The sequence below is a fragment of the Lathyrus oleraceus genome, chromosome 2 (assembly GCF_024323335.1).
Source record: "Lathyrus oleraceus cultivar Zhongwan6 chromosome 2, CAAS_Psat_ZW6_1.0, whole genome shotgun sequence".
Lineage (NCBI taxonomy): Eukaryota > Viridiplantae > Streptophyta > Magnoliopsida > Fabales > Fabaceae > Lathyrus > Lathyrus oleraceus.
This window is the reverse complement of record NC_066580.1, coordinates 481,699,211-481,710,405: the sequence shown is the minus strand read 5'-3', so window position 1 is coordinate 481,710,405 and position 11,195 is coordinate 481,699,211. Positions and strand designations below refer to the sequence as shown.

General features: G+C 34.0%; 2 protein-coding genes and 1 non-coding gene across 5 annotated transcripts; all 3 read left to right on the top strand.

The window, feature by feature from the left end:
* Window positions 1-929: 929 nt before the first annotated feature.
* On the top strand, window positions 930-4,501 carry LOC127120676 (ACT domain-containing protein ACR8). Of its 2 annotated transcripts, XR_007803235.1 has the most exons (8): window positions 930-1,353; window positions 1,717-1,762; window positions 1,852-1,966; window positions 2,064-2,131; window positions 2,231-2,797; window positions 2,889-2,993; window positions 3,085-3,801; window positions 4,162-4,501. XR_007803235.1 is itself a non-coding variant. In XM_051051191.1 (7 exons), exons 1-7 carry the CDS (start codon window positions 1,292-1,294, stop codon window positions 3,445-3,447), a joined length of 1,326 nt encoding a protein of 441 aa, XP_050907148.1. In that variant the 5' UTR covers window positions 930-1,291; the 3' UTR covers window positions 3,448-4,501. The 2 variants fall into 2 exon arrangements, 1 of the variants encoding a protein (XP_050907148.1); XM_051051191.1 differs by having other exon boundaries at window positions 3,085-4,501.
* Window positions 4,393-4,496, top strand: LOC127124737 (small nucleolar RNA Z279/snoR105/snoR108). The gene has a single exon (XR_007804201.1). It is a non-coding gene; the product is annotated as a small nucleolar RNA Z279/snoR105/snoR108 (small nucleolar RNA).
* A 1,739-nt stretch (window positions 4,502-6,240) lies between the features above and the next one.
* Window positions 6,241-11,195, top strand: LOC127120675 (uncharacterized). 2 transcript variants are annotated; one of them, XM_051051190.1, is made up of 16 exons: window positions 6,241-6,900; window positions 7,419-7,698; window positions 7,803-8,015; window positions 8,092-8,184; window positions 8,268-8,384; window positions 8,474-8,788; window positions 8,879-9,136; window positions 9,235-9,309; window positions 9,397-9,480; window positions 9,568-9,651; window positions 9,735-9,982; window positions 10,073-10,267; window positions 10,361-10,471; window positions 10,562-10,631; window positions 10,840-10,935; window positions 11,032-11,195. In XM_051051190.1, exons 3-16 carry the CDS (start codon window positions 7,941-7,943, stop codon window positions 11,122-11,124), a joined length of 1,914 nt encoding a protein of 637 aa, XP_050907147.1. In that variant the 5' UTR covers window positions 6,241-6,900; window positions 7,419-7,698; window positions 7,803-7,940; the 3' UTR covers window positions 11,125-11,195. The 2 variants fall into 2 exon arrangements, 1 of the variants encoding a protein (XP_050907147.1); XR_007803234.1 differs by lacking the exon at window positions 11,032-11,195 and having other exon boundaries at window positions 10,073-10,233; window positions 10,359-10,471; window positions 10,840-10,903.

The following is an 11,195-nucleotide window of genomic DNA, read 5'->3' as shown; positions in this document are numbered from 1 at the left end:
TGAAAGGTATAGAAAACTAATCTAAACATATCATAACTCTTTTGAAAATGATGGGTCTAAGTACCCTTGACCGAAAGTATTTTGGCCATATGGCATGTTTGTCAATAGGAACTGAAATTATTTCTTAGGCACAAAAATCTTCTAAGTCATAACATAACATGCCTCATAAGAAATGCCATTTAAAAAGTATTTAAAATCCTAAGTGTTATGAAGGACGGATACACCACCGAACATAATTCTGACACTGATATAATACTACTAATAATTTTAAAAAAATAAAAAATAAAAAATAATAATAAATGCCGATTCAAATATCTACACAAACACAAATATGTTGTCGAAGATATCGGTATTACATAGGTTTTTCTATCTTATTTTAACTTTTATCCATATTTAATTTAGAATCAATTTCTAACCCAAGCTTCCACCATCAATTGGTCTTCTAATATACCTCATAATTCTCTTTCTTAATGCTAGATGAGATGCCTTTGTCCTCTCCATAAAAAATTCAGTTTTTCATTGATTTAAGTTCTTTTTAATAAATTATTTCTCAATATTTCTAGAGCCATTTAGATCCCTAAAAAAAAAAGCTAAACAACTCAAACAAAATATTTGAATTGGAGATGCCTAACCCTCTCAATTTAAGAGCTTCTACCATAATATGGAATACACGACTCCAAAGAGAAGTACAAGAAAACGGCCAAAATCAAGTAAGTGACAGAGACAGTGAAAGCCGATAAAACCGGTGTTAACGTGCGGAGACCATAATTTGGGTCGGCAAAATTCCACCCTCGACAAGGGCCCCACCCAAGCTGCCACATACAACACGTGTCACCTTATCAAACACTTCAGCCACACGATCAATCAAACGGCCAAAAAACACTTACGTTAAATATCGAATGTGGTGTGAAACAGCACAAAATCGCAATACGAGTCAACGCTACATGCGCTACTCACGCCATGTGATTTGAATGTGTGTTGTGTTGATGTGTTCCATTAAACACCCACACCTTCTCATATTTTACTACAACTTGTTTCAAATTTCAAAATAATCCAAAATCGCAACGACCAAATATCTAAATATTTTTTTTCTCCATATATAAATAGGTCGCAACTTTACACGAGCGCAAGAGTTAAGAACAACAAAGCGTGCTTTGTGACAGAGAAAAGAGTAGTGCATACTCAGATCGCACAGCAAAGAGAGAACACAGTTTGAGGTTGTTAAGGTTATTTGTGACGGTTGAGACTTTAGCAGATACAAGGTTGCGGTTTGTCGGATCATAACAAAGCTATGGAGTGGCCTGCTTGTACGGATGAATATGAGAAGCTCTTAATAAGGATGAGCACACCAAGGTTTGTTAATTTTTACTTCAACATGTAGTTTTTGATTTTGTTTTGGTTAATTTTGTTTAATCTTGTTTGAATGATGAGAACATGTTTTTTTTTTTAGTTTAAAAACATTTGTTAGTATTTTTGTTGTGTTTTTTTCTGTTTCTTTTACTCCAGCAGAAGTTAATTTCAGCAAGCAAGAATGTTCTTTGTCTATGACGGTTTACCTTGCTTGCAATAATTCATTTTAAAAATATTTTCTTGACTTTTCTAGTCAATTTTTATTTATTTTTGACTTTTCTGTTCTTATCTCTTCTAGGTTCTAGCATTAATTTCTCCATCTAGAACATTTTTGTTCCCAATTTTTGACGTTTGTGTATGAAACAGGGTTGTTATTGACAATGCCGTGTGCTCTACTGCTACTATAGTCAAGGTAAAATCCATAAAGATCATTTTGTTTTTCATTTTAGTTTTGAAAAGTTCAAATAAATAATAATAGTTTCTTTTTTATGAAATTTATAGGTTATTAGTGCAAGAAGACATGGTAGTTTACTTGATGCAATTCAAATTCTCATTGATCTGAACCTTGTAATTAAGAAAGCTTATATATCCTCGGATGGAAAATGGTTTATGGATGGTAAGCTAGTATTCATTTCTCTTTTGATGTTTTCAATTTGATTCTGTTACTCTGCCAAATTGGATCATGTATTAACCTTTGGCTATTAAATTCACAGTTTTCCACGTCGTTGATCGAAACGGAAACAAGCTAATCGACGAGAGCGTTTTAAAATACATAGAACAGGTGAGACAGTAAGAACAAGGCATTGTACATAAAGAAGTTGAATCCTTGTTAATGTTGTTTATGTCAATCTTAATTTTTGATTGTGTGTTGCTGCAACAGTCGCTTGGGAGTGTTCACAATGTGAGGACTAGTTGCTCGAACGGTCTCACTGCGCTTGAATTATCGGGAACCGATAGAGTTGGTCTTCTATCGGAGGTTTTTGCGGTACTTGCTGATCTTCAATGTGATGTTGTTGAAGCTAAGGTTTGGACTCACAATGGCCGCATTGCTTCTTTGATCTATGTTAAAGACTGCGATTCCGGAGCCACTATTGATGATTCTCAAAAGATTAAAAAGATTGAAGTTCGTTTAAGAAACGTTTTGAAGGGAGACAATGACATTAGAACTGCTAAAACTTCTGTCTCTATGTCTGTCATGCATAGTGAAAGAAGATTGCATCAAATGATGTTCGCTGATCGTGACTACGAGAGGACTCCGATTCTGAAGCTCATTTCCAATGATACTGTAGTAACTGTCCAGAACTGGGCGGAAAGGGGTTATTCAGTTGTGAATGTTCAGTGCAAGGATCGAATCAAACTACTATTTGATGTCGTATGCAATTTGACAGACATGGAGTATGTCGTGTTTCACGCAACCATCAACACGAATAGTAACCAAGCTTACTTGGTAATTACTCATCAACTTATGTTTGCTTAGTTTATTTATGTTCTTAGTTTTGTTTATTGATATTCAAATTTCAAATCATTAACTATTTCAGGAGTTTTACATACGACACAACGACGGCACACCAATTAGTTCAGAACCAGAGCGACAACGCGTAATTCAATGTTTAAAAGCTTCTGTGGAGAGAAGGGCATCTGAGGTATATGTTTGTCGAATCATTTCTTTTTACGAGTATAACCTCGGCTTATGGAGTGTTTAAGACTGATTAGTTGTTAATTGTGTGATTACAGGGTGTTCAACTAGAGTTATGCACAGAAGACAAAAAAGGACTTCTAGCAGAAGTGATGAGAACCTTCAGAGAAAATGGACTTAATGTTACAAGAGCTGAAATATCCACCATAGGAAAAATGGCTACAAATGTTTTCTATGTAACAGACGTGATTGGAAACCAAGCCGATCCAAAAGTCATAGAGTCTGTTAGGCAGAAAATTGGGTCAAGCAATTTAGAAGTGAAGGAGTTACCATTGATATATCATGAGAAGGCAGAAAGAGAGGATCAATCAGGTGGAATTGGTGGTGCAGTGCTGTGGTCTATTGGGAGTCTTGTGAGAAAAAATCTGTATAGTTTAGGATTAATTAAATCATGTTCTTAAAACAGATGTTTGTGTAATATAATATTGTTTGCTTAATGTTAGCTTTGTGTATATAAAAAGTGAAGAATGATGGAAATTGGTGATAGTTAGTAGTTTTCTAGTTGGTTGTGAGATGAAGGTTGGACAACACAATTGGATTATTGGTTGCTGATAGAAAAAATTTAGGTAGAAAGTTGGACAGAATGTTCATTTAGTACTAGTGTCATGTGTACATATGTGTATATATATATACTTATTTTTGGTTGTGTTAATATATCAAATTTAGTGGTTGACTTGACTCCAATTTTATATTGAGGCCTCTCTTCCTTGCACCTTCCTTCTAGGCTCTAAGTTTTATAATTACATCATTGAAAGGTTATATACTATTTAGTTTTGTCTATTATAAGCTATGTAGCTTTTGTCGAATTTGTGTGGAAAAGTTTTTAAAATTTGGAGCAGTTGTAATTTACTCTAATGTTCTACGTGCAATACACTATTAATTTGTTATCTAAATTATTACACTATCTTAAATTTCAGAGCAACATTTGAAATGCGATTATGTTCAATACAGATTTGATGAATTGTGATATGTTGATCTCTAGAGCCATTTTCAATCTTCATCTACTCCATTAATGCGATTATGTTGATCTCTAGAGCCATCTTCAATCTTCATCTACTCCATAAATTACATAAACATATTTCTCTCGTCTCTAAATTTGGTTAGGTATTTGACAGGTGCAGTGCAGTCAAATTAATGCAAAATTCAGCTGCACAACAAAATGCAATTTGCATACAGAAGAAGAAATATGAATAATAATCATAAAATGGAGTAAGTGATGGAACACAAAATAAGCGTCACGTCATATTAGAGTCCCACATCGAATGACTCAGTGATATGGGAAAATATGATTGCTATAAAAACAGAAGATTATGCTGATAAAAATCAATGATTCTTCAGGCAGAAACGGGATGTGATGAGTGGTCGAGTCTCGCTTAAGATATGCGAGTTGGGTGTCTGCCCCAAGCCTGGTTACGACAATTGGGCACTCTCATTTGATCAATCTGATCCCTATAAGCTCATGCCCAATTTTGGGTGAATCAAGTTGAATTTTCTCTTTTTGGCTTCTGTTTTTTGGTTTTATTATTTTAACCTATTCTATTTAATAATCAGATTTTGATTTTAAATTAACTTAAAAATTGAAAGTTTTTATTTTACGTTAAAAAATTGTAATTTGCAATCTGTAATATTTGATTACTATAAAATGTTTTGCAATTTTTCTTAAAATATTATAATAAAAAAATGGAAAATAACAGTTTGTGATGTGGAGAGATTAAAATGCATAACAAATAGAAGTAAGCTGTAAAATATTTATTTTTAAACATGGGAAATATGAATTTAAATAGTACTATTATTATTATTTTTACTAAATGCATAATGTTTTTTAATTATTAGTCCTTTTAATTTTTTGATTTCTCAATTTTACTGTCCTTTTGATTACAATATATTTTATCCTTTGACTACGACATATTTTATATTATTTTTAATTAAAATTAATTAATATATTATTAGAGTAATTTAAATATTAAAAAGAAATATATGTATCAAAAGACCATTAAATACAACAATAATACAATGGTAGTATAATAGGCCTATAACTCTATTTTCTGCTTAAAAAGAAATATATTTTATCCTTTGCTTACATAGTGGAACTGTTGATTCATTGTACTAATAACATACTAGGCCATTTTAGTTTTAGTAGAGTTTATATTCGTCAGTTTTAAGAGATTTTGTCCCAAACACCCTTAAAAATAGATCTGGCATCCTCCCTCAAAGACCTTTCTTTTTACTATAATATTATAAAGTGAAAATCTAATATCATTAGTTATTTTTCGCATCATTATTGGATTTTTGAGACTTCTATTAGAATTTTACAAGTCAAATATTTTGTTAAAACTATGTACTATTACCGGCATTTTCATGTTCATACTGTATTTTTTTGGTTGGAAATAAATGATTTTATTTTTGCCGACATTTTGCGAAATATCCAATAAAATTCCATAAATCATATGAAATTATACCGGCGCTTTTGAGAAATTCGGTAAATCACCATGCACTTTTATCGTCAATTATGAAAAGTTCATCAAAAATGAATATGTTTTTCTGTTGACCGAATTTTTTTAAAAAAAAATCTGACTAACGCATGTTTTTTTTGTTATGTATTTTTTTTATATAAAATCTAGGATTTTATATTTCTTTGTTTTTTCTTATGTAGTGAGATCCAAAGGACGAGACATGACGACTACTTCTAGACAGACTGAATGAGCCACATAGAGCTCTCGTCGTGTAGGGGTAGATGACAAGGAGGATTTACATATCCTAGTGGAGAGTGTAGCCTTCATCGGTTCTCAAAATAAGAGGATGGATAAATAGCCACGCGTAGCTCGTTCTCTCTAGCGTAAAGGAGGTAGAGATGAACGAGGCAGAGATTTTGATGCAAAGCCCGACACTCGGGAGGATATAGAGACTCAGGCTCAAGCTCAGACCGAGTTAGAGGTGGCGGGGACTGACATTGAGGCCGAGACTCATTCTGACACTGAGGTGACTGCTCAAGCTGGCGAGGAGGTGGAGGCTCAGGATGAGACGGCGGTGACGACTCAGGCTAATACGGAGTCGTCTGTACACACATATGAGGCTTCCCTAGAGTGCCTAGTTACCTTTCTTTGCTCACTGCGTATGCTAATCATGTGGCATTTAGACTATGGCATGGAGAGGTATAAATATTTTATCTTAAGTTTTTATTTATTACAGTTTAATTAAAAATAACTTATGATTCACTACGCCAAAAACTGGAATAGACAGCGCACCTTAGAGGGCGCTTTATTACAAAAGCGCACTCTAAAGTGAAGAGAAAAAATAAGGAGCGAACAACTGGAATAGACAGCGCACTTTAGAGGGCGCTTTTGTAACAAAGCGCCCTCTAAAGTGAAGCGAAAAAATAATGAGGAAATGGAGGGACACCAATAGAGGGCGCGTTTATGAAAACGCCCTCTAAGGGTACCCTTAGAGGGCGCTTTTAAAAAAACGCTCTCTAAGTCCATGTACATTTCCACTTTATAAGGCGTTTTTGGAAAGTCTTAGAGAGCGCTTTTAGAAGCGCCCTCTTAGGCCCCCTTTAGAGGGCGCTTTTTTTACACAAGCGCCCTCTAAGGTCCCCTTTAGTAAACATTAAAATTATAACATATACTGCATGTCTCTTTATTTTCCCTCGCTATATGCTATTTCGTTTACGTAACTGGGTTTTCTCTCTACTGCGATTACTCTCTACTGCGATTACTCTCGTCCTCCGTTCGTTCTCCCTCCCTCACCGTCGTCGTCGCCGTCGCCTTTTTCTGCTGCTGCGTTCACGTTCACTGAGTTATCTGCGTCCACCGTCGCTGTTCACTTTCTTCTCCATCGTTACCGTCACCTTGAAGGTATTTCTCTCAATAGTTTGTATTTTCAGGTGTTTGATTAGGGCATTTTCTAAACTGAGTTTTACATTTTGTGCATTATGTTGATTAATGTTGTTTAGGGAAAACGAGCACTATATGGTGTTCATGAGCACCTTGTTGAAAATCATTTTTTGTTATTTTTTTGTCTATGGTTTTGATCACTGAATGTTGTATGTTGTATGGTTATGTAAGGTTTTTTATTTCTGATTGAAAACTGATGTCATTTGGAGTGTGTTTGAGCTTGTGCTTGGAAGTTTGATGATTATGGATGCAAGTTTGTTCATGTTCCAAACACCATAAGTTTGCATTGGTCTTTTGTATGCAGTAGGTGTGTGTGGGTTTGTATTCAATAATGATGAAAAAAAGAGAGAGTTTAGATTGTTGTAACATGAGAGAAATGGAAGGTATATGAATGTGTTTTTTGTGTAGCTTCACGAATATGGTCATTGTCTTACTTGGGTCTTATTGAATCATTTCTATATTACAAATAAAATGGCTAGTAACCAAGACGATACCCATGACGCGAGTGGATCACGTAACAATGTTGAAAATGAAATCAAACGAGGATTGACTGTTATGAAGTCAATCATTCGTGCAAGAGACAAGGGTGAAAAATTCGAAGTACATTGGAGTGCTGAAGACCAACTAATTGAGCCTAACGGTTCAATGTTGGCAAGTTACATTGGTTTCCTTGTTTGACAACATATTCCGATTACATGTGATAATTGGAGAAGTCCGGAATTGAAGGTTGACAAAGAAAAAATATGGTCCGAGATACAGGTACTTACCATATATTGTTATATGTTTTTTTTGTTGACTATTTGTTGACCATATATTGTTATAATATTACTTATAATAACACACTCCATGTGTATGTTTTTTAGAGATCCTTTCACATCGATGAAAGCCGGCAAAAATATTGTATTCAATTGGCCGGAAAAAGACTCCGAGGATTTCGATCCTTTTTGTCCAACAAATTTCTCAAGGATGAGGAAGGAAAATTTGTTGAAGCAGAACGGCCAATGAAGTATGCGGAGATTATTTCAGCCGAAGAATGGGATAACTTTGTTGCCAAACGAAGAAACGAAAAATTCAATGTAATGTCTATTAATTATGGTATTATACAATTGTTAAGTTACTTGGTTCTGATATGCCTTAAACTTTTTTATCCAGGAAGTAAGTGACAAAAATCGGAAAAGGGCATCAAAACCCGCGTATCCGTACAAAAAAGGGCGTACGGGATATGCACGGTTACAACAAAGAATTGTGAGTATATTCAAATGCTATGAGCTTATACATTGTCACAATATGTTATAATTGATGATCTTATAATCTGATTCAATGTGTAGCTAGCCGAGGAGAAAAGTGACGCAACATCTCTTCCGGAGCACGTATTGTGGAAGGCTGCTCGGGTTGGGAAGGATGGGGCTGTCGTTGAAGCGGTTCAAAATGTTTATGACGAATGTGTAAGTATATATAACATTATTTCTTTAATTATATCGAAAATTTTGTTAGACATATAATTCATTTTTAATCTCCTCTAATAATATTTCAGGAGACTTTATCCCAAACCTTACCTTCAACCGAGGTCCAGGATTGCAGGAGCCTACTTAGTCGAGTACTAAATGTTCCTGAGTATTTCGGTCGTGTGAGAGGTAAGGGTTTTAGTGTGACTCCGTCGTCATTTTATAAAAAACCAAAAACAAAAAATCCTACCAACAAAGAGGTGATGGAGACCTTGGCGGAGTTAAGGGCACAAGTACTCGAACTGCAAAAGGAGAATGCAAGGTATAGAGAGGAAATGCGCGGTTCCGAGGCAAAAGATACTAGTGTCCGAGCTAGTATCAATTGTCAACCGAAATTTCCCGAGGTAATTATATATGTTATTATGAAATTAAAATAGCACTTTTTTACTTGACACATATACACGTTAACAATAACATATTTATTATTGGTTTAGGGCATTACACCTTGTCAGCTGTATCTATCGTCACCAACTTATCGCATAGTTGGCAAGGGAAAAGTGCACAACACTTCGGGTGAATTACTTCACCATAATCCCCTCCCGGTGGGATATATGAAAGTTTCGGTTGACCTTGTATTAGATACGGACGCGCTTCTACCATTACCTGACATTGTTTCAGAGACAACGTTGATGCGAGATGCAGTCGGATCCTTTGTTGGATGGCCGTCAGATCTAATTTTCCCAGATGCCGAGGTATATATGTTCTAAATGATTATGAATATTTAGTATTCACATTTCAATTCAGCTACAATTATGATATTTAATCAATCCTTATTACATGGTAATGTTAGACTCCTACAAGACCCACACATAAAGCTGGTAAAGGGATTTTAAGACGCATCGAGTCGGTTGCATCTCAAAAAGAGGTACAAATATATATACCCATTGAATTATATACGCAACGATTCTGTTGCATCACAAAAAGTCATGATTTAATTTATATGAATTTTTAGGTTCCCGGTCGAATGTTGAAAAAAGCTGGTAAGGATATTCCAACGAAGTCCGGGACAAAAACAAATCCTAAATCTCAAAAAGAGGTACAAATATATATACCCATTGAATTATATACACAACGATTCTGTTGCATCACAAAAAGTCATGATTTAATTTATATGAATTTTTAGGTTCCCGGTCGAATGTTGAAAAAAGCTGGTAAGGATATTCCAACGAAGTCCGGGACAAAAACAAATTCTAAATCTCAAAAAGAGGTACAAATATATATACCCATTGAATTATATACACAACGATTCTGTTGCATCACAAAAAGTCATGATTTAATTTATATTTTTAGGTTCCTGGTCAAATGTTGGACAAAGCTAGTAAGGAAATTCCAACGACGTCCGAGACAAAATCTCAAATTATGATGCGTCTTGAGAAAATGGTGGAAGAGTCAGATATTATGCACGGCGCCATCCGTAGTGTAGATATGGATGAAGGTGTTTTCGGAATTGCTCATTCCGAATTAATTGCAAAGGAGGACATGCAACAACTTTTTGAACACGAAGAATTGGACATCGCTGTCATTCATACATACATAAGGTACTCCGATCAATCTATTATTTACTTAGTTGAAAAATTTGTTTACACATTTCAATGAGTAGTCTAATGTTTATTATGTTTCTATTTAAGGTATATGTATGACACATTGATGCGGGGAACTGAATTTTGTAACCGATTCAATTTTATTGCTGCTTCCCGTATCAACACAACGTTTATAACGAAAAATCCAACATCCGTAATGAATGAACTAGTCGATAGATTCATGGTGGCCGTCGATAATACTACACCCAGTTTGTATTTTTTACCGTTTAATTCTGGCAACGGGTTAAATTTTCTTTCTAATAATTTCATTCTAATCTATGTATATCTTTTACGTAGAAAATTTTCATGCATCTAAATTTTTGTTTTATTTTAGAGTGGTCACTGGGTGTTGGTTGCTATGGATCTTTCGAGACTAATGGTGTATTATCTCGATTCGTTACCGGGTAATTGGAGTAAATATCCGAGTATGAAGAAGACGGTTGACGCGTAAGTGAAATTCCCCTAAATATTCGTGTGTATTTGTATATTTAATTATGTCTGTCAGATTGATCTCAATATACGTTTTTATTTTGTTAGGGCAATACTAAAATTTAGATCGAAAAAGAATTATCGTAATAGGAAGGACATTACCTGTGTCAGAGTTCAGGTATATATTAAGTTTCTTATTTTTGCTTATAATAGTGTTTGTTTTTTTTGCTTATAATAGTGTTTGTAAGAAATTAACTATATATATATATATATATATATATATATATATATATATATATATATATATATATATATATATATATATATATATATATATATATATATATATATATATATATATATATATTGTTTGTTTTTCTGTGTAGTGTCCTCAGCAAAACAATTCGATCGATTGCGGATTTTTTGTATTGAGATTTATGAGAAATATCATTGCGTTGAATCGTATAGACATCCCAAAAATGGTATGGAATAATAACTTAGGGTTTATTTTAATATCATCGGATATTTCATCTAATTTGTTACTAAATCATGAATATGTTTTATTCTCTTAATTGTAGTACTTTGACGAATACAAATCTTACTCAAGAGCTCATTTGGATGAAATGAAGGATGAATTGTGTCAATTCATTATTGATCATAGAATCATATAGGTTGTAGTTGTTGTACATATATGTATGGAATGTTGTTGTACATGCATGAATATCAATATATTAATGTTGTA